The following is a 25,099-nucleotide window of genomic DNA, read 5'->3' as shown; positions in this document are numbered from 1 at the left end:
TAGACTATAAGAGGTTTAATATTAGTAGAGTCGTTATATATCGGAGTTATAGTAAGACTCTACTAGAGCCTTATACCTACTCTCTTAATAGTTATAGGATCTAGCTAGATCCCTCCTATTCGGCGTAATCCGAGGGCTTCGGGATGGTGCCGTAACAATATCTATTCTCTTGATAGTTGTGGAATCTAGCTAGATCCCTCCTATTCGGCGCAATCCGAGGGCTTCGGGGTGGTGCCGTAACACTCACCTACCTTAGGTCACCCTAACTCACCTAGCTTCCTCTGCTCACCCTTAGCTCACCCTATATCTTTTGCGTGAAGTAGACATAGTATCTGACTGGCTGATATAACGTAGGGGCTAGTAACGCGAGCGCGCAGTAACGCGCGACATCGCGTTCCTTAGTCCTAGCTAATTATTCTACTAGGCCCGTAACGACGTCTATATTACATTTTATTCAATTATTTACTCACGTAGTTATCTAAATTTCTGCTCTAGCTACTTGACGCACACTAATCGCCACACTGAGATGAACCTATCATCGGCACCATATCGATACGAGTGTACATCGGTATCAAGTTCCATAGGACAATCGAAATCGACAGATTATCGAACAATTGTCAGGAAGAGGTCCACAGCCCCTTGGGGATCGCCCAAAAAGACTAAGAATCCTGTCATTTCATGACAGATCTTGGACCTCTTAGCTTATATGCTTGTCATTCATGACAACAACTGTCGCGCTTGCTGACTTCCTGCGGCTCCGAGACAGCCTGTGTGCGGCGTGACCTCGAGAAATGGGGCGTCATTACTCTATCTCCTTAAGACCTAATGCAGGAGATATTTGAAATAATTCGTTCATGTTAGCTCGTGGTTATCGAATTGAGCGAGAAGGGCGTTAGTCTAGGCATTGAATCCGACTACGCCTATACGTACGCCATCCCGATAATCACTATTACCCGTCAGGGCTCTGATATCTCTAACACGTTACGCGGTATTTCTCAGGCGGTGTACCTTTACGGGGAGGCAGTGGAACTGCGGGAATTTTTTCAGCACCTCGAGATAATAGAAGGACCTGATATTAAAATAGCATTGGCGACGATACTACACCTGACGTAGACCCTTCTCCCTTAGTGCTGGGGGCGAAATCCTCTTTGTAAAGCTATATATCTCTTCGTATCTACTCGCGCCGGTAGCCTATAGCTAATAGGCTTCAATGATGGATTATGATCATCGCGCATTTACAAATACTATAACTGCCGACACCTAACAGTCCTTACCCTAAAATAGGTCTCTCTCCCGCCTTCTAGAAGACTATTTTGTCTTTCGTTTCCTATCCAAAGCTAACGGTCCTAATAAGTTATAGGATAACGACGTAGGATTTAGTTATCCACTTCGTTCGAATTCTCCTCCTAACCGTTATAATATTCCTTCACGGGGTTCTATTCTATCTCGCGTTGATAAGAGACGCCGTTAGTACCTAGATATTAAGGTCGAAAATCTATCTTATAATACTAGTTCTCTTGGCTATTATCCGGCGATTTCAGAAAACGGAGGCTTCGAGAAGGATAGTTATATAAAGCGAAGCTATACTAACCGAACCGATAGACATTATAGAGCGATTATAGCGTCTAAGCCTATAGAGGTATACTTGAGAGTTACGGCCGGCGCTTTATACTCCGTGCTAACCGCCTCCATACGAGATAGTAATAGTTAGGTTAAAGAGTCCGAGAGCTCGACCACTGCATCCGCCAAATCCGTGATGTGCCTAACCACCAGCGCTTCCTACTGGGAATGACACGACAGGAACTCCAAGACCTGGCTTCCGAAGGCCCGATCGTGGTGGTCAACATCTCCGACATCAGGAGCGATGCGGTCGTGGTGACCCGGTCGGGCATCCAATCCATCTTTCTGGCTGACTTGACACGCACAGAAGTAATGGCCTGGCTCCGAGAAGGTCTGACAGTATTTACGCCACATGAGACACCAGTAGATCGCGGTAAGAAGAACAAAAGGTACATCCACTTTCTCCACTGGCTGTGGGAGAAATGTGTGCGGCAGGTACTGCTGGTAGTCTACCAAAGTGTCAACCTCACGTCAGGCTCGCTGCCTCGCATCTGGTGGATCGGTGTCGGTGTCGCCAGCTCTCTGCCGTTTCATGCCGCCGGTGATCACTCGGACGGCTCATCTGATAACACGCTCAGTTGGGCCATTTCCTCATACACCCCGACCATCAAAGCACTCGCCCACGCCCGCGGGCGGCGGTCGACACTTGGACGAGATCGCACGACCAAGCCTCATCTATTAATGGTGTCGATGCCCACGACGCCCGGAGAAAGAGCCCTTCCTGGAGTGACCCAGGAGATCTGTGCCATACAAGAAGCCACTAGCACTGCCTTTTCCCACGAGTCCTTGGTCCACACGGACGCTCGATCGGTGCTGGCGCGCCTTGAGCATTGTGATATGGTGCATTTTGCCTGTCACGGGACCTCGGATGCCCTCGGCCCATTTAACAGCAGTCTGTCATTGCAACATGACCCATCGGAGGCCGCAACAGTTGACCCTCTGAGTGTGCAACAGGTCTCGAATGCGAACCTCGGCCGGGCGTCGATTGCCTATCTATCGGCGTGTTCGACCGCCGAGAATCGCGCCGTACGGATGATGGACGAGGTGATCCATTTGGCGAGCGGGTTTCAGGTGGCGGGGTTTGGCCACGTTGTGGCGGCCATGTGGCCCTCCGTCGATGCGGCATGTGTAGAGATGGCAACGGGCTTTTACGGGCAACTGAAGGACGGCCTTGGAGAACGAGACACGGATCGCGCGGTAGCAGAGGCTGTTCATAAGGCGACCATGCAGGTTCGGTCGAGGTTGAGGAGAATCCCGCTCAGTTGGGCACCGTACATTCATTTCGGAGCCTGAGTTGAACACTGGACCACGTAAGAGGCCTGTGACTAGAGTTGAGGGATACGGCCGAGCGGTGCATGGTACTATGGGCGCAAAATACGGTGCAGCATAGGTTGTCTAATGATGTCAGGCCAGCAAGGAACTCACGGAGCATGACCGAATTCATTCGGAATGACGGGCCATTGGGAGGATGCCTTTACCAGATAGCTCCGTCAGACGGTGGTCGTTACAGTATGGCAGTGTAGTTAGATCCTGTTTTTGGGAACCGCGGCTGAATTTAGTGGAGTAGGTCCACAGACTGTGCCAGATGTACAGTCAAGCGCGACGATCTGCTGAGGGATGACAGAGGTTGTGGCGATCCTGGACTGCAGTCAACGCCAATTACAATTTCCGATGATGAAGACGCAGAGGACCGAACGGTGATAACGATTTCAGATGGCAAAGACACGCCGGACTCATTGAACATCGGAAATGGAAATGAAGGTGTGCAGCCTCACGCTCCAACTTCGACTGTGCAGCACGATGTGACCCGTAGCCCTCTGAAGCGTCCTAGAACGGAAGAGTCTGTGTTCGCCCCAAGAAAGAAAATTCAACTCGAGCAGATGATAGTGGATGAGGCTGTGCACTCTCTGCGCCAAAGACGACAGAAAGAATGAGGTCCAAGCCGCCCTTGAGGCCGACACTCTAGTCACATGTTGACCGCGGGTCCGTGCCTCTTACGAAACTGGAGGGTGGCTATCATCGATCATCGTGAGCCAGGTCTTCTGGCTCTTGCTTTGGCGGCTCCTTGCCCACGGTGTGGGTATACGTTTTGCGGGGTAAAGATGCACAGACAGACCCCTCACAATCAAAGGGCCCAAAGCGTTGGTGAACATCCTCAAAAGAGTTTACACCCACACACCAACGTGGACTTGTGCTCTAAGCGGAAGTAGATGGGTAAAAGCTGTGAAATCAGCCGGGACCCAGTCTTACGCGCCTTGCCGCAAAGACCCTCGATGTAATAGGCAGTCATATAAGGGCCTATATCTCACACGGGAATTCCGACCATGAGACCCATTTCTACCGATGAGTCTCTCCCAAGCTTGCTGCCGGGTAAACGTCAAGGATGAAGGATCTGAAGGTCATTGTCGTGGGCGGCGGCATAGGAGGTCTCTCCACGGCGCTGGCCCTCGCCACAGACGGTTATGAAGTCACTGTGCTCGAGGGCGTGAAAGAATTCCAAGAGGTGAGCAGCAAGGAATACCACTTTTGCCCCAGCATCATTTCAGCTCACTTCCTCCCAGTAGGCGCGGGGATTCGCGTCCCTCCAAACTCTTCGCGCCTGACCCGCAGCTGGGGCGTCGATTTCAGCAAGATCAAGAAATCAACCGCTGGCGGCCTCCGCTTTTTGGACTGGAAAGGCGAGGTACTCCTCGACATTCCGTACGACGACGTAGAAACCAGATACGGAGCCCTATACTACTTCATCCACCGGGCCGACCTGATCAAACTGCTGGTGGACACGGCGTCCCAACACGCGAATATCACCCTGAAGATGAACAGCAGAGTCCAGGACTACGACTTTGACGCACCCGCCGTCACGCTTGCCACCGGGGAACACCTCATAGCAGACCTGGTCATCTGTGCCGATGGGATCAAATCGGCCGTCCGAAACATCATCAACGACTCGCCGATCGAGCCCCAAGACACAGGCGACATAGCGTATCGAGTCCTCGTACCGGCCGAACCTCTGAAAGCCGACTTATCCACGCAACACCTGTTCGAAAATGTCTGGGCCATGCACTGGCTGAGGCCGAAAGCCCACGCGGTCGGCTACCCGCTCCGGGGCGGCGAGCTCTACAACATCATCATCGACATCACCCACGCGACCGACGTAGGCAAACCGATCGTCGACGAAGAATGGCGCTCCCAAGCCGACAACACAGAGCTAGTCTGGTGCGAGCCCGTCCGCAAACTGTGCGGCCTGACCGGATCCTATCTCAAATGGAAACTCGCCGACTTCGACCACCTGCAAAGATGGGTCCACCCGAGCGGGAAGGTCGCTATCCTGGGCGATGCCTGCCACCCCATGATGCCGTACGCGGCACAGGGAGCGGCGTAGGCGGTCGAAGACGCCGCTACCTTGCAAGCCGCTCTCCGCCACTTCGACGACCTCGCCAGCGCGCTGAAAGCGTACGAAACGCAAAGACTCCCCCGCGCGACGCACGTGGCCCAGAACACGAGGATCCTGCAGGCCTGGTGGCACCTGTACGACGGGTCCGAACGGGACAGGCGAGACGAGATGATGCGGCACGACGACCTCGACAACCCGATCCTCTGGGCCAACACCGAGCGCAAGGATTGGTTGTTCGGGCACGAAGCCGGCAAACTCGCCGCGACGGAGGAGGACTTGCGGCCTCCTGCGCTGGCGCCGTTGCCGTCGGAGGACTCCAGAGTGTATAACATCAAGGATAGCGATCTGAGGAGGAAATTCAGGGGCATGCGCGAGTGGGACCGCGAGGATGGGTCTTAGTTCGAAGCACGACGGAGCGACGATAGATGGAGAACGTATAAATATCACAGATGTACTCGAGTATTTCTATTCTCTGGCGGGCCTGCTAGGCGGACTGAAGCTGGGTGGCTATACTGCGATACCACAAGAGTGGCGATGCAGAACTGCAATTCCGTAGATATGGTGCCAAATGAGTTTGTGAACCTACGCCCGTATGCCCCTTACAAACACTTCTAGGGAGATGCTAGTAATGTCTCTTCCGTTGAGCACTTCCAGCTGTCACGGCCCTCTCATGCTTCATCTAATAGAAGTCCAACTGTAGTGCCTGCTTTGGAATCTTCACATCTTGTTCCTTTCGGTACTTGCCCCGGTGCGGCTGAGCACGCAGAGTTCTGGCTGTTGAACGCAAGTATTCCCCCCATGACCGATAGCACGTCCAAAGTACGCGATGACCTCCCTCAATGACATATGGCCCGTTTTTGATGCACAAGACTTAGACCATCACCTTCAGGTATTCTTGTTTTCGCAAACTGACACTGGTGCCATTGTATACAGAAGCAGACCTTTGCGTGTGTCCACCACGGCGAACAGACCAATTCATGTTGCCCGACGTTGATCGCTGGCGGGTGAGCAAGAATGCCAGTGCCAGCCGTGTCAAATGAACTATGGGCAGGATCTCCTGCCTTCTCGAGAGTGTCGCTTTTTGCGCCTGCTCAAGTACGGGTGCTCGACGTTTATGCGACTCAACTCCCGTCGGAAGAGACCCAAAGAGAGGGGGAGAGTGATGCTTCTTTTGTGCTGATCTCGAGCACACCTAAGCGCGGTGGGCAATCACCCGTACCTTGCATTTTCGATCTCGTCGTCGAACCACGCCGGAGGCACGCCATAATTGATCACGGTGCTCTTGACCTTCGTATAACTCTCGTAGGCTTCGATACCGTTCTCCTTCCCCATTCCACTCTCCTTAAACCCTCCCCAGGGCGACGAGAGGTCGTTCAAGTGATGCCTGTTGATCCAGACAATATCTGCATCAATCTTCTCCGCCATCCGGTGTGCCTGTGCGAAGTCGTTCGTCCAGACCGAAGCGCCCAGTGTAAAGGGACTGTTATTGGCGATGCGTATCACTTCATCCTCCGACTCACACTTGATGAGCGTAATGACGGGACCGAAGACTTCGTTATAAGATAAATCGGACCTATGGCGGGTTTCAATAATAGTAGGCTGGAAGAAAAACCCCTTGCCGGCCACCGTCGTCGCACTACCGCTATAGATGACCTTACCGCCTTCCTGGACGGTACGATCCACGAATGCGACACATCTCGCTTAAGCTACTTAAGAGATAACTACCCCGATCTATATCTACGGTTCTTGAGGGTCGCCTATTCGTAGGGCTTTAACTCTCCTCTCCAACAACTCCGCAAAGCGATTATAAATGTCCTTATGCACTAGCAAACGACTTCCCGTTACATATATCTAGCCACTTATAATGAAACTGGCGAAAAGCGCCGCCCTAACGGCGTATTTAATATCTAGACTGGCGAGAAGGCATACGGGGGCCTTTCTACCTAGCTCGGCTATAATCGGGATTATATATTCTCTAGCTGTCGGCGTAATAGTCTTATACGTGGTAATCCCGCCCGTCAAATTAATCTTAGCCACCGCGGGATTCTCGCACAAAAACTTACCCGTGTCGCGCCCGTAGCCATACACGATCTGTAACGTCCCGTTAGGTAGTCTAGCCTCCTGGAACAAAGCTCCGAGCCTCACCATCGATAACGGTGCGAGCTCGGATAGCTTTACTACCACGATATTGCCCGCCGTAAGCGCAACTGCGGTCTTCTTCGTCGCTATCAGGAGCGGATGATTCTAGGGTGTGATCTGTACGACTACGCCCAACGGTAGGCGGGTGAGGGTATTCACGACCGGTCCCTTAAAGGGCGTGACCTGACCCTTATGAACGCGGGCCAGCGAGGTAAAGTACTCTAACCACTCCGGAATCCGTGCTAACTGTACGCGCATCTCCCGGATGGGCCGACCTATCTACTACGTTTCCAGCTCCACGAACTCCGGGATTCGCGAGCGTAGGAGGACCGCAGCCTTGAAGAGCACGGAATATCGCTCTGAAGCGTCTGAACGGGACCACTTGCCGTGGCGGAATATGAGCAAAGAGTCGGAAATAATGGTGTCGACAGCTTCGCGCGACGTGGTGTCTACGGTGCCGATCGTCGCCTCGGTCGCTGGATTGACTATATGGATTCTTTCGGCACTTGGAGGCGTATGCGCGCCATTGATCCAGTTCGAGGTGTGAAGTAAGTCGGGCATGATTGGGGAAGACTGAAATTGAAACGTTCGAGGGACCACAGTGAAGTCTTTCCTGCAAAGGCTGGAACTCAATCACCAGTGACGGCTTGTACGCCGATATTGCCGACGTACAATTTCTCAGGCTTCAAGGGGACCTGGTCCAGTCGACGGACGACAGCATGGCAGCTCGATCGCGTAATCTTTGGAGTTTTAAAAAAGTCCAAGATTTGGGGAGAGCACGTGATCATCTTTGGCAGCCTGCATCCGGCATATAGAGTATGGATGCGTGGAGGAAGCGGAAATATGCTGACTTTGAAGCCATTATCGAGAAAGGAAAGGGCAGTCTTGTAGAATGACTAAGAGCCAAGTCAAGGAAAATGGAGCTGGGCGACCGATCGAAGATGATCGAGCTGAACTTGCAGTGAGCCACAGTTTCCCACAAGGCTAGGGTAAGTCGACGGCAAGCTCACTCTGCCATCCACATTTTCCACAGATATACTTGCTCCTCGAATTGTGCAGACACTATGGCAGGAGATATAGTTACTCTGCACTGGCAATCTCTTCGCTATCGGCATATCCATACCTTCCCCAGATGTATCCAAACGAGTTACAGGGATCTTCCATGTGGGAAGACAAAGTCAAATCCCAATCCTCAACATACCCTTCGGCGATGACGAGCCCTGGATCAAATCTACTAGACTTTGACAGCGCTGTCGTAGGAAGAATTGGCACCTCGATCAACCGGTGATCCTACTGCCAGGTAGCACGACTGGTTAGTCGGGTCAGTCGGGTTAAGCTGCAATATACTTGCTGTGCATGCCCCATTCTGCGAGCACAGTTCTACGCATGCTTCGAAGTCGCCTGAAAAAGGCTCGTAAACAGCACTTATACTGCCGTAGTACAGAACGCCGCAATACGGGGTGAACTGATCGCCATTGGTCGTGGTGAAAGGGTTGGTCTGTTGCGCGCAGTCTCCGGTTGGGGTCGCTGGCGTAGTCGCAGTCGTAGTTGTAGTGGTGCTGCTCGTAGTTGAAGGCGTGGTGGATGTCGTGGTGGACGAGGTCTCGGACGAAGTTGAAGTCGTGGTGGATGTCGTGGTGGACGAGGTCGCGGACGAAGTTGTTGTGGGCGAGGCGGAAGTCGTGGTCGAGGTGGACGAGGATGTTGTGAGGACGACCGATGTCGTGGTTGATGCGGAAGTTGTACTAGACGACGAGCTAGTGGAGGACACGACAGAAGAGGTCGTAGTAGCAGGAGAACTGGATGTCGTTGAAGTGGTGCTCGTGGTAGTACTCGAGGGCGTGGACGTAGTTGAAGTAGTACTAGAAGATGTCGACGTGCTCGAGGACGAAGTCAGGCTGGACGTAGAGACAGATGACGTGGTTGCACTGGTACTCGCGGTAGTACTCGATGAAGTAGTGCTGGGAATGGACGAAGTGCTGGTGCTGGTGCTGGTGCTGGTGCTGGTGCTGGTGCTGGTGCTGGTGCTGGTGCTGGTGCTGACACTCGGGCTGGATGTCAACGTCGTACTCGAAGATGAGGATGATGACGTGCTCAAGCTTGTCGTTGATGTCGAGGTGGACTTTGTCCCACTCCACGTGGTGGTGCTTGTGCTCTTGCTCTTGCTCTTACTCGTGCCATGGTCATGATGAGGAACGGATCCTGTGGAAACAATATGGAGACTCGTCCACTGAGGAGTCGTGTGGCTCTTCGACCTTGTGGTTATGCTACTCTTCGTGTGCGTTGTCGGCTTTGAAGATGTTTCCGACTTGCCGACTGATTCCCAGTCTCCCCACGTCGAATGAGCGCTCACAGCGGCGACAGTATTCCTTGTATGTGAAAAGGTCGTCGCTGCAGACCCCCAATCTTCCCAGTCGAGGCTCCATGTTGACTTGAGCACGTTGGTCGTGCAGGGGCAAACGTAGTGTGTGTTGATTTGGGTCACGGTGATAAACACGTCTTCATTCTTCGATGCCTGGATGGCAACGGTCATCAGGGAGAGAAGTGAAAGAAAAGAACGAAGGACGGCCATCTTCTGGCTGGAACGCCCGGAATGAAAAGAGCGACTGGGCAAAGAAGACGTCCAAAGAAAACGCCAACTGGAAAGAGTGACACGATTCAAGGAAAAATGAACACGAAAGCGAGATATTCGAGAAGACGAAGAAAGAAACCCTCGACTGATCGAGTCGTACTCGAGGATCTCAGCGTTGGTGGCGTGGAAGTCGCCATCATCCCAGTACCTATATCAACCACCCTCAGGCTCCGGCTGAATCGGCTGGAGTGGAAATTGGGTCTCACTGTGCTGGTAGAGGTACTCGTACCAGGGTCTGTACAGAGAATTTTCGGCTACGCTTCGCGTATCGTTTGTCACAGTATGGGCCAGAAGCATCTCTTTCACGAGGCAAAAGATTCGATATTGTGGTTTGGTGGCGGGCTGAAAGCGGAGCGGGATGGAGCAATGCGAGATTGAGGTACCAGAAAGTATCAGATATCGCAGTTCTAGGCGAACTCGCTTGGAGCATGGCGCCCACGATGCCTAAAAGTCACGGTGCCCTTAACTATTTAGGGGAGGCAGAGCCCCGTTTTCTCTAAACCCCTGACGCACTAACTTAAGCGAGAGCATGTGCCTCCAAAAAAGGGGCGGCGCCTACCAAGCATTTGGACAAGCTCTAGCCACCAGGGAAAAGATACGAGCCCATAAATGCTTGTCTACCACTTCCTAACCTCGGAGATGGCAAGGATGGATATCACCGATGAAGAACGTCGGCTTCCAGTGATCATGAGACTGTAGTATGACTGCATGTACTGCCCGAACCTTCTTTGCAGGCGCAATCCGATTCTCAAGGGGTTACAAGGGACAATTCTGATCGACAAGGACCATCCACACCGGCGGCCGGCACCATTTCTTCCCTACTAACGTTGCTCGAATCACTCGAGGGAAAACTTGAACTCCACAAGCTGGAGCCACAGCTTGCCATTGGCCTGTCATGAGGATACCTCTGTGTCCTGCACAATGCCTTACGCAGAGATGCATACAGATTGGTTCGCGGAGTCCAAACGAGCAACAAACTTCGGACCATGGTAACCAGTTTTGTGGGCGTTTTGGCATCGACGGGATCCCCAGGCTCATATGCGTAAAGTGTAGAAGTAAATGGGAGTGAGAGTGGGAGTAGGAGGTCCTGATGATGTCGCACTTACACGAGAATGAGCGCCATCCCAAGCACATGACAGCCAGTACTTCGCCGAGTTCAGAGTCTCCCGAGGCCATTCATTGTCTCAGCTCCCGTATCTAATCCCAGCTCATGTCAGTTTTGAATATTTCTTCATGGGGGTCTTTCCCATCTACTCTCGGTATCTAAAATGAAGTCACTCTCGTATCACAAATTGAGCCAGGGAGTTGAAGCTTGGGTTAATGCAAAAAAGACAGTAATCGTGCGAATTACGCACAGAATTCGAGGCCTGTAATAGGAATATGTCAGTTCCTGACAGCAATACGGTCTGTTTGGCTGAAATATCTCTCGCAACGAGAGCGGGCGCTGGAGGAAACCCTTTCGCTCCCAGCCGGAGAGGAGTCCGTCGCCATCGCTTTTTAGAATTTAAACGCTAAACAGTATGATAGAAGCGCGCGGTGATGACATCCTCTTGGAATCAGGATATAACGGCTGCACCATGCAGGAGTCAGGGGCTCGGCATTGTGTAATTTTCGCTGTGGGCCACGGCCAAAATGGCATCATCTGAAAAGCGTACACGGCGCTATTGGCCTACTGGACAGTGCCCTTCAAACGGCTAGGTATTCGCGACGTTCTTTGATCGATTTGGCCCTTAGAAAAGGCTTCTGGCATGCAATGCATTTATGGTAGCCTCGATTGTGAAAGGCCCTTTGAATAGTTCGCTCAGAGATCTGCCGGTCTGGAAGACCTCGAGCCAAGTGCAAACGCGGTGGTCAAATCCACCCTGAAGAACCCAGTCTTCAATGGCTTTAAAGTTGCTGTTGCTTAGGAGAGATCTCCGGCATGATTCGCTATCTGATAGGGCGAGTTAGGATGCTTTCGAGGCTCTTGAGGTGCCGCAATATTGCGATATCCAGTACGTGGAGGAACGCCGCCGGATTTGAAGATGTCTCAATAATTGAATTCGAAGTGAAAATGTTGCCTTTTCAGGGTCAGGCTGAATGGCAGCGGTATCTGAGTCTGTTCAAGCTAGACGCAGACGTGGCTGAACTACGCAGCCGCTCTTCGATGCAGCTTCTCACGTGCAAGTTAGTGTGGTTGAGGCGGCAATGGTGCGAGCATCGTGGCGGTGGCTGAGCTACTTGCTGTGCTTGTCGCGTGTATATTATCAGTTTTCCGGTATTGTAATCGGCTATTTGTCAATCTGCACCGAAGTACCTGACGGGGGTGTTCGCCCACGCGAAACCGCAGCACAGACGATGAACAGCTTGAGTTGCTGAATTGATTATCTATTCTAAAATGTATATAAGCTGGAACATTGTCTTCAATATCTTAAATGTCAAGTCGATGGGAATCAGTACCCTCCCGGGAGATGGACCGATTTGGGAGCTTTCTCGTGGGTCAATGTAAACCGGGGCCTTGAGAATGTCAGGTCACGGTATTAATGAACTAAAAGCAATGGTGACTCATAGCATAATCACTTTTTAACACGGGAGTACGCTCGCATACTCAATCCGCGTCCAAAGTGGTGGGTGCGCGTTGTCGATGCTCGGAGTACTTGGTGCTTATTTCAGCAACGAATAGACGATTCCGTTATATCTGGAGGGGGACTATTTCTAGTCCTACTGAAGCCGGCTTGGGTGGAGATTTAATATGTAAGTCTGCGACGAGGGGTGACTAGGGTCGGGCATTCTTGGCACCGAGGGAAAACCACCTCCAAAAGCGGCGGCGCCTACCGCCATATTCGGAGGGAATTTTCCCTGCAACTTGCGTTGACTTGTAGATATCTGCTTTAGGAAGCCCGAGGCGGCATTTAAGAAGCCTGAGCGAAGGGATGGATAATATTTTGCAATGCATGTCTGGAATGAGGAAGACCAGTATTTTGAGTGGATTTTTGACGGCTGTTTTGGAGGTGTTTCCCTGGTGAGGGCCTATACTATTCCAATTGTTTTCATGCTTTCACGCCCTTTTCCTTCCTCTCATCCTCTGCGCTCAAGGTTGTCCATCGCCTGCTCATCACTCAATCCCTCCTGACCTGGAGCCCGATCAGTTCGTGGGCCATCCGATGCGCCCTTGACAAAATCCGACGGCTGGGTTTTATGCTCTGTCATTCTTGTCGATCCCTTGGCAAAAGGATCGTGGGTGACACCGCCAGGCACCGAGTGCAGCCGCTTCGAGTCAACTTGAGAGGGGAGGGAGTCTCCCGTGCCGGTAAGAATGTCGTTGGCAACAGTGTCTTTGGTGGTCTATGAACAATCAGCTTAAGCAGTGGGAGATGGGATGTTGAAGTGCACTGACCCTAGGGATGTCACCTTCGTTGGTCGCTGCCTCTGCAAGTGTCCGACCACCAAGGGTATTCTGATCTAGGTCGGAGGCTATTTGATCTGGACGTGCCTTGGAGGGAATGTATCTGGGCTCTGCTGCATCTTCTGGCACCTTTGTGCCTTTTTGTGCCATGTCGAAGAGGTCACCTCCGCTGTCGCGTCCGGATTGAGCCATGATGGAATTGATAACGGGTACTTTCAACGTTAAGACGATTCGAGTCAACGGGTTCAGGGAGTTAATAACGATGTGGTCTGTCAGAGATTAGGGACAAAGGAAACGGACGAGTTCCTCGAGACAATTTATCGCTCAACAAGGGGCTCAGGGATCGTGCAATAGACATTTATCGTCATATAGTGGAGATGATGATGTCACGAAACTTGCCCTGGATGTGCCTGATGTTCGTGGCATGATTTCAAAGTTGCTGCGTAGTCGTCAGCTTCGTGGAGAGAGATTGGCATCAAAACGCCATCTCTGGCATCGAAAGAATTGCATTGATGAGGAGGTCAGAAGAGGTGGTGACCATCCAACAACTTTTCTCTAGCGTTGCTTTGTCAACAGTTCTGAGGCTAGCTTCCCTCACCGTGTATTAATACGTGCCCCGCAGCTCTTGGAGTTGCCGAGGCAAAGACCTTTCGCGGTGAGCAATGAGACATAATCAAGTGATAGCTTTCAACTCAACTTCGGCTTTCTCGTAGGACATACCCAAGGCAATCCGGGCAACGATAGTACCTCAAAGTTATTGGCACTGACCTATCTTTTCGAGGGATCCTCATTCTCTGATCGTTTTGAGCATTGAACAAAGATGGCTGGCCCCAACAATGGCATCGTCCTCTACCACTATTCATTCTCCCCGTTCGCTAGGAGAGTCCTGTGGTACCTGAGTCTGCGGGGTATGGACTATGCTGAGTGTGTATGTGACTGCCTGCCATTTGCTCGTCCTTTGGCCCTGTATCGAGCGCTTAACTGAACACTGGTCTAGAAACAACCGCCCGTCATGCCCCGACCAGATCTCAGTGCCTTGGGTGTCAAGTACAGAAGAATCCCTGTAATGACCATAGGTCGTGACGTCTACTGCGACAGTCGCATCATCCTTCGCAAGTTGGAGGAATTGTTCCCCGAGGGTGCTCTAGGTGCATCAAACACCGAAGAAAAGGCAATCGAGAAGTTGCTGGAAATCTGGAGCATCGAGGCGGGACTCTTCACCCGGGCGTCGCAGCTGATCCCGACCAGTATGCCGCTTTTGAACGATCCCAAATTCACCAAAGACCGAGAAGAGTATTCTGGCCGACCATGGAGCAAAGAGTTCATTGCCGAGAATCGACCAGAGGCACTTGCCGCTATCAGAAACGGATTCAAGCTCCTCGAGACCACTCTGCTGGCCGATGGACGGAAATGGGTGCTCAAGACGGAAAAGCCGACTCTCGCCGACATCGAAGGTAAGCAAAAAGTACACTGCAGGCACCTAGCAGGGTGGCCCTTCCCTGGTCGATTTGGCTAATGCAAGTGGCCCCAGCCATCTGGACTTTTGATTGGTTGAATGGGCTGAAAGGGGCTCTTCCCCGGGAGTTGATCTCTGACAAGAAATATCCCAAGGTATTTGCGTGGATTGCCAGGTTCAACGATGCCCTCAAGGTCGCCAAAGCCCAAGCGCCGAAACCGGCCTCATTGAAGGGCAACGCTGCAGCGGAGCGGATCCTCAACGCTCCCTTCGCCGACAGGGACTTGGGCGTTGACCCCGCGGATCCTCTTGGATTGCAGGAAGGGACCGAAGTGGAAGTGGTCGCCATTGACTCAGGCACCCAACATCGTGACCAGGGCCGCCTCATTGGGCTGACAGAGGATGAAGTTGTCCTGAGCACCCAAGCCCAGGGAAAGGAGGTCCGCCTGCATTTTCCCCGGACAGGGTTCCGCATCAAAGCAGTCACTGGTGGAAGCAAGTCGAAGTTGTGAGTGTGGCTGCACCATGTTGCAGTCGGAGAAGGCGATAGTCGTTCCACAGATGCAATACAGTCCGAGGTTCTTGTCCATTCCTGAGCAACGGACGCATATGACCCTCTTGCCGCCCGAGTAGCGCACACATCAGCATGTTCAGACCACATCCACCACCTGAAACGGGGGGAGCCAACCTATGTGTCACGAAATCTTGATATTGGGCTCTCAGAGAGCCAGAGAGGCCGAATGTCAAGGCGCCAATGTGTATATCCACTGGCCCTCTGCGTGTCGGACCATGCCATCTCCATTTTATCCCGTGTTTGCTCGTGTGGAGCTGTTGTGTTGGGTACAACCTACCTGCCTGCCACACCGGTCTGGAAATTGATATTTGAGGGCAGCCGTAGATTTTCCAATTCTTGCTGCTGCACTCCTAGCCTTTTGAAAACCCCGGGTCTTCTCCTGACTCTGGGTATCTTGGATAAGATTTCAACGGAGGCAGCAGCGGGCTTCCCAGCACGGGAGTATTATGCAATAGACGGTGAGCGCATCGGGCCTGGAGGTTTTTGGTCTTCTCACCTCATGGTCAATAAGCTTTGTGCGATTCGGAGAAAATGTGACATGTCACACATGCAACAACGCCAAAAGAACTCAGCAGATGCCCAACGGATGATAGATGATCGGTGACCAATTGCAGGCCCATGGCGTCGCTCTTGGCTGGTAAGAAACGCACAGAGACGCGACGGCCATCCGTCTTGCTGCCCAACGCGAGGCTATTGGCTGGGGTTTGAGTCCCAGCTGGCATGTTTGGGGGTCGTCTCAGCTCACCGGTGTCACTAGACTGAGCTTTTTCCAGTCATCTGCACAGATAAACTCCCGGTAAGCTCTAAGGCAGCTGCGAGCCTCCCACGCGCGGCCTCGCTTGTCCATGGTCCGCCACGGGGGGTCTAAGGACCATTGCAGGGTCGCGAAGGTAAGGATAGGCACGAGGTAATCTGACGACTGCGGATACCGGGAGGCGCATTGATGAGCTTGGAAGGTTGTTTGGGTATGATGGCAGCGATGAAACCGGAGAAGCTCTCATTCTTCGCTCTTTCTTTCTGAAAGTAAGTGGAACAGGAGGATCTTGTGGGAAGCACATGTTACGCCCGCAGTTGGCTATTATAGCTAAGGTACGGAGGAGGAGTTGCCAGGTCCTTTTGATAAGCAAGCAGTCTGCTATGCCTTCTTTCTCTCCTTCTGCCTACTGTACGAACTGGAAAGATTTCTCCCTCGTTCTTCGCCTCTCAAGTCATCCATCGCATCCAGGAGGATAGGCATGATTTCTATTCGATAGCAGGAATGCCACCTTCTCTTCTCTGCTAGACTGGGGTGTCTGTTGATCGACGGTATGTGCGATCATCATCCCACTCCAGCGGTGTCTCGCGTTTCAGCACCTGGCCAGACGTTGGGCTTACTCCAAAGCTCGGTTTGTCCTCCTCTGCTATCTGTATCATGCAGCAGGAGACGCAGCTAATGGGGACGAGGACGAGGGAGTCTTTGTTTGTTTGTCCTTGTACGCTCCGGGGCATCGATCCCGCAACCTGTTCTCGTTCCCTGCCGTTCTCGTACATAGGTACCTCCTCTGGTATGGAGTAGGCATGCCTAGTCATCCACCGGTGACCTGGGTTACCCCCCAAGCTGCTTATTTGGATTGGGCGGCTGTACAAGGCCGCCCAGGGCCAACGATTGGGTGGCAATGCCTCGCTTGAACCACCCGCCGTCTGCCCAAAAGCCGCCTGGTGTCAGTTCGTCAGTTCTGCCTGCGTGCCACACTGCGCACACAACTCGCCCCCTCTCCCCTTCTCTTCTGTCTTTCCTATTTCCAAAAACCTGTCCCTTTCACATCATTACCTTTTCCCCCGTCCGATTAATCACGTCGCCCACTCCTTTATCCAGGCCGGCCATATCCCACCCATTGGACCTCAATCCCTACGGACTCCTTGGAACTTGTCTATCCCGGTGGATGCTGATTACCCAGGAGTTGCCTTAGCCCACACAGGAAACCTGACCAACGCAATCCCAGTCGCTTATCCTCAAAACAGTTCTCCTGACCACTTTCCTTCCCATTTGTCTGTTCCCGCCTTCGTTGCTGCCCAACGGAACAAGGATTTCGCTCTTGCACATCGGAGCCCCTTTATATTCGCGGCCGCCAGCATGTCCCGTTATGAAGAACGAGACTACCGTGGAGGCGAGCCTCGTCGAAGAGAAAGAGAACGTGAGCGTGACCCTCGCGAGCGTGTTGAACCTGCACCGCGGGAGAGAAGGATAATAGACGACCACCCCGAACGAAGAGAAAGAGACACGCCAATGTCTGATGTCATGGATATTGGAATTGACCGTCGTGTGGAAGCCCGCCCGGACCTCAGGATGGACCGCATGAATATGGATATCTCGAGAGACCCAACCAGGGCCAACACTGCCAGGAGCATCGATCCTCTTCGGCCGGAACGTACCGTGGACAACCGTAGCGTCGAGCCTCCTGAAAGGCTCTATCAAGATCCCGCCACTGGAACAATGTACCGACAATTACCCCAGAGATATCCTCGTGAAGACCGTGATTACCTTGATCCTGTTCCTCCCAGTCGTCGTATACCGATGGACACGGCCATGAGGGACCGTGATGAACCTCCAAGGCCACAACTCCAGCTTTCCGAATTCTGGTGCCCAGGAGAAGGAATTGAACGCGAAGTGATTCAACACGAGATTTGCAAATTCCTTGGCCAAGATGCCACATGTCGCCCCGGTGTCGACTCTCGAGTATGCAGCCTCAAACACGTCATTCCATGGTAAGTATGGGTTGCTAACATCTGTCGTTAGGGACGTCCGGGTTACTGGGTTAGGGGATATCGCGCACTTACGACGGTACGGATTCCTGGTTGCGGCCTCCCCTCCTTCGTGTGATGAGATCCCCATACTGACCGACTTCCCCCCTTGGCTAGGCCATGGAACAGAGCCTGCGTGACGAGTCGGAGAGGTGGCTCCGCGAAAAAGAACGAAGGCGTCGACAAGGTGAACCAAACCGAGGTATGGGCCGTACGACACCTCCAGCAAACGAGTCTAAGGCTCGGGCAGGTTCCTATGCCGACTTGGCAGACTCGCAAGAAAGGATCCAAGACCGACGACGCTTCCCACCTCCCGGAGACATGGACCTTGACGAGGATGATTACCGTGCGCCTCTTAGGCATCGTGAACCCCGTGAGCGTGAGCGTGAACGTGAGCGTGACCTGGAACCTCCCCGCCCCGTGGCTACTGGCCGTATCCCCGTCACCACGGGTTATCCTCCCGAACCTGGGTATACCGGATATGCCATTTCTTCTCAACAGTCAGGATATGCCCCGGGCCAACCGGCGTACTACGGAGTAGACAGAGAACCACGGACGTTACATGGCGGGAACACGACGCCGCCAACATCAGCCATCACCCGAGCCGCACCATCGACCGCCTACGGTCGGCCCGGATACCCGGCAGGGTCAGCACCGCCTGTCACCCAGCCGATATCAGCGTCTTATGATGCGCGAAGGGGAGATATAATGGGTGGTCCGTATCCCCCAGGCTATCCGGAGACACGCACCACTCGAAGATGAGCGCCATCTTGCTTGTGACCTTTTCATGCAGCATATGTCCCCGGATGATGTTATGCCTGAGCGAGGAGCTCCCCCAAACCCACCCGGGATTCCGATTTCAGAGGTCCCTATATTCTTGCCCGGCCGTGCCGCAGGCCTTGGAACAAACAGGCCACATGGATTGCAAATGCACTGTTATTGTTTTGCCCCGGATTGACATGACGACCTGTGCCATGGGGATACAACCGGATTGTGACATCGGCGCTCATACGGCCACGAACTATTGGAGGTTTCAGAGGCAACACAGTTTGCACCGTCTATGATTACAGAGCGATACCAACCAGCGCATCACTTTAGTGGAGTTGGGCTTTTCTGTCCACCGTCTTGCCCACGGATCCTGGAGGCGTATTGAAATTTACTGGAAATGGATTTTCTTCCCAAAGATTGATAACCATCATGGCAAAACCCGGTCTCACGAATCAGGAAATGGAAGCACCGGGCATTGGATTGGCGTGCTGGAGATGAAATTCAAGGGGCTTGACAGGTGTTTTTGTGTGTTTGATCTATCGAGACTGATGACAACAAACTAATGGCACAACACCTTCTATATGTATAGCCCTTCTTCCGTGTCTACCCAAGAACCTGGATTGCTGGTACCCGTCATTGTCAACCCCCCTGCCGCCTTTTCACTCCATCCCAAGTAGGTCTATCCATTGTTCCGTGGTCGGGAATCGAGGAGACCGAGGAGATGCCGGACTGCGTCCATGGTATACACCTTTGCTAGACGTGATCGCGTCGTCGAAGCACTATAGATTGGGTCCAGAGGTGACTGCCGCTCCATCGGGCAGAGAGGGTCACGAGTGAAGTTGTTGCCCGGCCGCCAACCTCAATTCACTTGCTCGGCGTGCCCTCGATCGAGAGCGTCACCCGGCGCCCCATGTCACCAAGGTACTGCCTCACCCGAACTTCATATCAACAAGGCGTGCGGTTCACTAGTGGGAGGTAGTCACCTTGACTTGTCGTTGCGCCTCGAATTTTTCTCCTTTCTGGTCTCTTTTCACTTCATTCGTTTCCTCATCACCTTCTGCCCTCCTCCTCCTCTCTTACCTGAAAGGGTGTACGCCTCTTCTGCCATCTCGTCTACTCCTTTCGATACTGCCAACATCTCCCTCGACGCTGTCAAGATGGCGTCGCCATCCAAGTCAGATTTCCCCAAGTTTCTGGACGGCGACGTCCTCATCATCATTTCGTCCACCCAAGTCTACAAACTTCACTCGCAGGTTCTCTCAGCTCATTCATCCTTCTTTGCTCAGCAAATTGCCGCGAAGCCGGGGCCTCGCCTGAATGCCCAGGCTCGCCGCGACAACGCGGTCGCATACCGGTTTGAATTCAAGCGGTCGCCCGCCGAAAATAAGTTTGGCGAGTTCGTCCGTGTGGTAAACCAGGACCCTCTCAACTTGGACACGTCGCAGCAGATCAGAGGCTAATGAGCTACAACGCAGGAGATTAACGAGGCTGGGCGGGTGGTAGGCCCTAGCATGAATATCGTTATGCCAGACCTCGAGAATGGAAAGGCCCGCGACAACAGTAACCGGGCGTGGGATTGGCTCTTTGGCATCTTCTACAACCGTGAGCCTGTCTTCGACGACAGCACCTTGGCCACGGTCCTTTCCTGCGTTGTTGCTCTCATCGAGTGTGCTGAATCTGTCGGTTCGATCGATCATGTCCGCGATGTGGCTGATCTCGCTTTGATGCGTCAAGATAATGTCCTTTGGACTTCCATCTTGGGGAATCCTCACGTCTGGATCGAGCTGGGTCGCCGCGTCCGGTCCCCTGCCATCTTTTCTGAAGCAGCTATCCATTTGATCGGTCAGTGGGCCACCATCAGTGACACGGAGAAGAATCGCATCAGTGACGACATCCGTGCGATGTTGGAGCGTAAGGCAAATGAACTTGGACTGGTCAAGGAGGCCATCGAACTGCGCATGCTGGGTCATTATCCGGAGTTCATGCGCCGCGCCGCAGCCGACAAGCCCGGTCGTCCTTCATATTCCAGTGACATCTACATGTGGATGGCTGTGAGCTTTTTCCGACAGTGGTTTGCCCAGAACATTTCCGACGACCGCACCCGACGCGCCCCTGACGGAGGCTTGAACTTCTACACTGCCCTGCATGAGGGTGGTGCGGCCTATCTCACCCACATGGACTTCCAAGAGTTCCACAAATATTTCCCCATGAGCATCAAGGCGTGTCATGTGCTTGAGGCCAACATGGGTGTGCTCAAGGAAGACATCAAGCGATTCGTGGAAGACCTCATGGTCCAAAACACCCACTTGAAGAGAGAGCAGCATGAGATCTTCTGGTTGACGTGTGCGGCAATCGAAAAGGAGGATATGCCGTGGTACACACCGGATCCGGCTGCGGACAAATCCACGGATCCATTGCAAAGCATGTACGACGACATCGAGGAGGAACAAGCGGCCATGGAGGTCCAGAGTATCGTCGACAAAGCTGCCGGGAAGCGCAATGTCCGCCGCAGCAGCAGCAATCATCGGCCTCCCGCCCGACCAGCGAAGCGCGCCAAAGTCGACGAATTGGACAGTGCCAGCGGCGGCTCAGAGTATGAAGCGGACTCCGAAAACGACATGTTCATCCCTGAATCTGGCTTTGATGACCTGATGCAGATGGAGGAGTGATCAACCTAACATCGCTCGAACTGCGATCAGGAGCTGCCTCCACTGGCCCCGTCCTTGGGATGGTCGCGTACATTTGCCCGATGTATTCACATAGTTGCAACATCCTTCGGACTATGGGGGGAGGTAGGCGGGAGGGTTTCCTTTTGGGAGTTTTTTTCTTTCGTGATCGCCGCGGCCACCCGGAAAAGAAGCATGGGCATAACAACAGCATAAGAGAGAGACGAGACAGATGTGAGCCAGCACACCACTTGCGTACAAACACATACGAACACAGACGCGACGGACGTGAACCAGGATATCAGTTCGACAATGGCCACACGTCAGAAGGTGGACCTTCATGCGCAATGTTGGTTCGGTTCTTGGACGAGGCGCCATTCTTCGCGGACGTTCCCTAAGTGGTTCCCAGATCACAGAGGAGCTTCGGCATTGCACAAGAATAGAGCTGCTGGGAAGAAGAAAAGCGCAGTCCAGGGATTGAATTGCTGGGGACAAACAAACGGGATTGAGTCCAAAATCGATTCTTCAATGTTTTCTTGTCTTTTTTCCATGAATTGTAGTGCCTCTGGCCATTGTCTATTACTTGACCATCATCGCCTTCTCTGCTGCCAGCATCATCAGAGCCATTGCAGTCTATGCAGTCCTCCGCCGCCATTGAGCACCTGATGTGCCAAAGACTTCAGATTCCGGCTGGATGAAACTTAAACCACACTTGAGCTTTCATTCGGGGTCGTCGAAGCCCGTCGGTATCTTTCTCGGCCCGCTTGGTACTAGATATCGAGGGGCACATGTCAGCAAACGTCCCACAGTGCCTTTGTCCATTGAATTATCGCAGAGAGAAGGCGTGTAGAGCATCTGATATTTCCAAACCCGGCGTTCCCAAGCCACCCGATATCCCCATGTTCAATGTTTGTTTCCCCGTCTTCCTGGTACATCGACCAAAGCCGGCGTAGTCTCCCTTAAGGATCTTATCACATATGTAATCCAACAGCGGATACAGGTCTCTCGGATTCGCATACGTACCGGGATAAGTTAGCGGAATTCTCGGTGGATCCTGGTCCCCAAAGTATCTCCTCATGGGGGGGATGAAGACGAATGTCGCAGGTCCCAGGCCACCCATAACGCAGCTCCAGAATATTGCCGGCTTCTCGTGCGCCGCCCACCGAAGATACCGGATGGGTTGACCCCAGAAACGTGCAGGGGCGCCGGACATTGTTGCTTGACGAGAGGATAGGGCGAATGTGGGCTCCTGGAAGACTCTGGAGGAAAATCTCTGGCGTTTACACGGATTGGCGAGGAGGTTGTGGAGGGAGGAAGGGGAAGCTGGCTGTGATTGCGTAGCAATTGAGCTGTACAAGACCGGATCGTGTGAGGTGGGAGCTCAATCCGGGTTCGAGAAGGGTCGCGAGCTGCTAAAGAGAGAGGCAATCGATATGGTCCACCTGGATGATCCCGTTGTTTCGCCCTGCGGAGGGCTCAATGGGCGGTTGTCTGAAGGAGGGTGTCGCAGAGCAGCAGTAGTAAGTAGATGGGAAGCTCAGGATGGATGTCCCCAAGCGCAGTCTTGGCAGCTACTGTGGATCATCGGGCCAGTTTCCCTACAAGGAATACATACATAATTGACCACATCTCGTCTCGTCTCCGCAGTACGCAAAAGCCATTGGGGGGTTGAGCACGGCAACCAGGTCGGTCCATCTTGTCTTCTCTCAAGATGCGGCTCTTGTCTTCCATCTGTCTTCTCCTCCTGCCGCTGCTGAGCACTGTGCTGGCTAAAAGCGCCGTGGGAGACCGAGTGCTGGTCGTTCTGGAAGACGATTCGCAAAAGGGACTCTACTCGCAATTCTGGGCTGATCTGGAAGGTATCGTTCTTCTTGGATTCGAGCCTCTTTTGCGTTACGCATCGATGGGGAAGAGCCACGGCTGATTTTGATCTTCTCAACCAGGGCGTGACTTTAAACTGTTCTTTCAGTCTCCCAGAAATGAAGACCTCTCCCTCTTCAGACATGGCCAGCTGGCCTATGAACATGTACTCCTCACACCCCCGAAGTCGAAAGGTAATGAACACAGTCTACAACTTGGGTCAGGATAGATACTGAGAGTGAACAGGTTACGGTCCGGCCTTGACGCCCAAGATACTGCTTGACTATGTTAACGCAGGTGGAAATGTCTTGCTTGGTCTGTCGTCCGACATGAGCACCCCTTCCGCTATCTCCTCCCTCCTCCTCGAGTTTGACATCGCTTTATCTCCGGACAAATCGTCTGTTGTGGTCGACCATTTCAACTACGACACTGTCTCTGCGGCCGAGAAGCACGACGTCCTCCTGGTCGATCGCCCGAAGCAGTTGAGGCCGGATGTTGTCAACTTCTTTGGTGGTGATGGCACCCTAGCCGTGCCCAAAGCAGTCGGGCAGACCTTGGGGAACACCAGTCCTCTCCTGGCGCCGATTCTGAAGGCACCAGTCACGGCATATGCATATAACCCAAAAGAGGAGGGCGAGAGCGTGGAAGAGCCCTTCGCTACCGGCTCGCAGTTGGCGCTGGTGACGGCCATGCAAGCCCGCAATTCTGCAAGATTCACAGTCCTTGGCTCGCTGGAGATGCTTCAAGACAAATGGTTTGATGCGTCCGTGAAATTTCCGAGTGGAAAGACTGCAAAGACTGCCAACAAAGAATTTGCGAGGCAATTGACCGAGTGGACCTTCCAGGAGGTCGGCGTCCTCAAGGTCTTCCATATCCAACATTACGAGATCAAGGCTCCAATCAAGGCTGGTGAGAACACGACGCAGATCAGCGAGTACGATCCGGCCATCTATCGAATCAAAAATGACGTGGTGAGTGCCTCTTCTTGTCCCTATATGGGCTGTCTTCCACTGACCGAGACTCTTTAGAAATTCTCCATCGAAATCGGCCAGTACGACCGCACACACTACATTCCCTTCACTGTTCCAACCGACGACGCTCTCCAGCTCGAGTTCACCATGCTCTCCCCCTTCCACCGCATCCCTCTCCATCCATCCTCTGTAACGCCTAACAGCACCATCTTCAGTACGACATTTACGACTCCGGACCAACACGGCATCTTCGCGTTCAAGGTGAACTACAAGCGACCCTTCCTCACCTACATCGAGGAGAAGAGACAGGTCACCGTGAGACACTTTGCCCACGACGAGTGGCCTCGGAGTTGGGCGATTAGTGGTGCGTGGCCGTGGATCGGGGGCTTGTGGAGCGTGATCGTGGGTTTCGTGGCCTTTGTTCTGGTGTGGTTGTACTGCGAGCCACCAAAGGAGGAAGCCGAGCGGCGGAGGAAGTTGAGTGTGAGCAGCCCGAGGTGAACAGTCGTGACGACCTTCCTCTCTATGCTCTAAGCGTGCTTTGCGACAATTTCCACTGCGGGAGAAGGACTTCATGTATTCTATGGGCTTCGTTGACGGATGGACGGGGGCATATAAGGGACTCTCTAGATACAAAAGCTTTGAATGAAAAGGCGATGGACTCAGAAGACCAATCTTTTGGATAGAACATTGATTCGGATCATACTTTTATCTACATCCATGTCGTGCTGTTTGTCCTGCCGACTCGAATCAATCGCTGGTAAATCTCGTCCACCTGGCCACCGCCTCTTGATACACGCGCATAAAGGCAGTTGAATCGGCGTACAATTGATATCCGTCCACTTTGTCTTTCCCA

General features: G+C 53.0%; 10 protein-coding genes across 10 annotated transcripts; 7 read left to right on the top strand and 3 right to left on the bottom strand.

Annotated features, from left to right (window-relative positions):
- Positions 1 to 1,788: 1,788 nt before the first annotated feature.
- Positions 1,789 to 2,913, top strand: AYL99_09228 (hypothetical protein; the record flags this gene model as incomplete). The annotated part of the gene is made up of 1 exon (XM_018840735.1): positions 1,789 to 2,913. One exon carries the CDS (start codon positions 1,789 to 1,791, stop codon positions 2,911 to 2,913), a length of 1,125 nt encoding a protein of 374 aa, XP_018690482.1.
- Positions 2,914 to 4,003: 1,090 nt separating this feature from the next.
- On the top strand, positions 4,004 to 5,410 carry AYL99_09227 (hypothetical protein; the record flags this gene model as incomplete). The annotated part of the gene is made up of 2 exons (XM_018840734.1): positions 4,004 to 4,995; positions 5,059 to 5,410. The coding sequence occupies 2 exons, from the start codon at positions 4,004 to 4,006 to the stop codon at positions 5,408 to 5,410; spliced, it is 1,344 nt and encodes a 447-aa protein (XP_018690481.1).
- An 810-nt stretch (positions 5,411 to 6,220) lies between these two features.
- Positions 6,221 to 7,711, bottom strand: AYL99_09226 (hypothetical protein; the record flags this gene model as incomplete). Its single annotated transcript, XM_018840733.1, has 2 exons — positions 6,221 to 6,584; positions 7,437 to 7,711. The coding sequence occupies 2 exons, from the start codon at positions 7,709 to 7,711 to the stop codon at positions 6,221 to 6,223; spliced, it is 639 nt and encodes a 212-aa protein (XP_018690480.1).
- Positions 7,712 to 8,506: 795 nt separating this feature from the next.
- On the top strand, positions 8,507 to 9,339 carry AYL99_09225 (hypothetical protein; the record flags this gene model as incomplete). The annotated part of the gene is made up of 2 exons (XM_018840732.1): positions 8,507 to 8,564; positions 8,693 to 9,339. The coding sequence occupies 2 exons, from the start codon at positions 8,507 to 8,509 to the stop codon at positions 9,337 to 9,339; spliced, it is 705 nt and encodes a 234-aa protein (XP_018690479.1).
- A 3,500-nt stretch (positions 9,340 to 12,839) lies between these two features.
- On the bottom strand, positions 12,840 to 13,359 carry AYL99_09224 (hypothetical protein; the record flags this gene model as incomplete). The annotated part of the gene is made up of 2 exons (XM_018840731.1): positions 12,840 to 13,106; positions 13,159 to 13,359. 2 exons carry the CDS (start codon positions 13,357 to 13,359, stop codon positions 12,840 to 12,842), a joined length of 468 nt encoding a protein of 155 aa, XP_018690478.1.
- A 628-nt stretch (positions 13,360 to 13,987) lies between these two features.
- Positions 13,988 to 15,135, top strand: AYL99_09223 (hypothetical protein; the record flags this gene model as incomplete). The annotated part of the gene is made up of 3 exons (XM_018840730.1): positions 13,988 to 14,095; positions 14,165 to 14,621; positions 14,699 to 15,135. 3 exons carry the CDS (start codon positions 13,988 to 13,990, stop codon positions 15,133 to 15,135), a joined length of 1,002 nt encoding a protein of 333 aa, XP_018690477.1.
- A 2,175-nt stretch (positions 15,136 to 17,310) lies between these two features.
- Positions 17,311 to 18,740, top strand: AYL99_09222 (hypothetical protein; the record flags this gene model as incomplete). The annotated part of the gene is made up of 3 exons (XM_018840729.1): positions 17,311 to 17,913; positions 17,974 to 18,018; positions 18,096 to 18,740. The coding sequence occupies 3 exons, from the start codon at positions 17,311 to 17,313 to the stop codon at positions 18,738 to 18,740; spliced, it is 1,293 nt and encodes a 430-aa protein (XP_018690476.1).
- Positions 18,741 to 19,903: 1,163 nt separating this feature from the next.
- Positions 19,904 to 21,415, top strand: AYL99_09221 (hypothetical protein; the record flags this gene model as incomplete). Its single annotated transcript, XM_018840728.1, has 2 exons — positions 19,904 to 20,155; positions 20,222 to 21,415. The coding sequence occupies 2 exons, from the start codon at positions 19,904 to 19,906 to the stop codon at positions 21,413 to 21,415; spliced, it is 1,446 nt and encodes a 481-aa protein (XP_018690475.1).
- An 823-nt stretch (positions 21,416 to 22,238) lies between these two features.
- AYL99_09220 (NADH dehydrogenase) lies at positions 22,239 to 22,625 on the bottom strand (the record flags this gene model as incomplete). The annotated part of the gene is made up of 1 exon (XM_018840727.1): positions 22,239 to 22,625. One exon carries the CDS (start codon positions 22,623 to 22,625, stop codon positions 22,239 to 22,241), a length of 387 nt encoding a protein of 128 aa, XP_018690474.1.
- A 498-nt stretch (positions 22,626 to 23,123) lies between these two features.
- On the top strand, positions 23,124 to 24,744 carry AYL99_09219 (hypothetical protein; the record flags this gene model as incomplete). The annotated part of the gene is made up of 4 exons (XM_018840726.1): positions 23,124 to 23,271; positions 23,356 to 23,466; positions 23,519 to 24,243; positions 24,301 to 24,744. The coding sequence occupies 4 exons, from the start codon at positions 23,124 to 23,126 to the stop codon at positions 24,742 to 24,744; spliced, it is 1,428 nt and encodes a 475-aa protein (XP_018690473.1).
- Between the last annotated feature and the right edge of the window lie 355 nt (positions 24,745 to 25,099).

Source organism: Fonsecaea erecta (genome assembly GCF_001651985.1).
Source record: "Fonsecaea erecta strain CBS 125763 chromosome Unknown Scaff8, whole genome shotgun sequence".
Lineage (NCBI taxonomy): Eukaryota > Fungi > Ascomycota > Eurotiomycetes > Chaetothyriales > Herpotrichiellaceae > Fonsecaea > Fonsecaea erecta.
The sequence above is the reverse complement of the archived record's forward strand: the minus strand, read 5'-3'. Positions and strand labels throughout refer to the sequence as shown.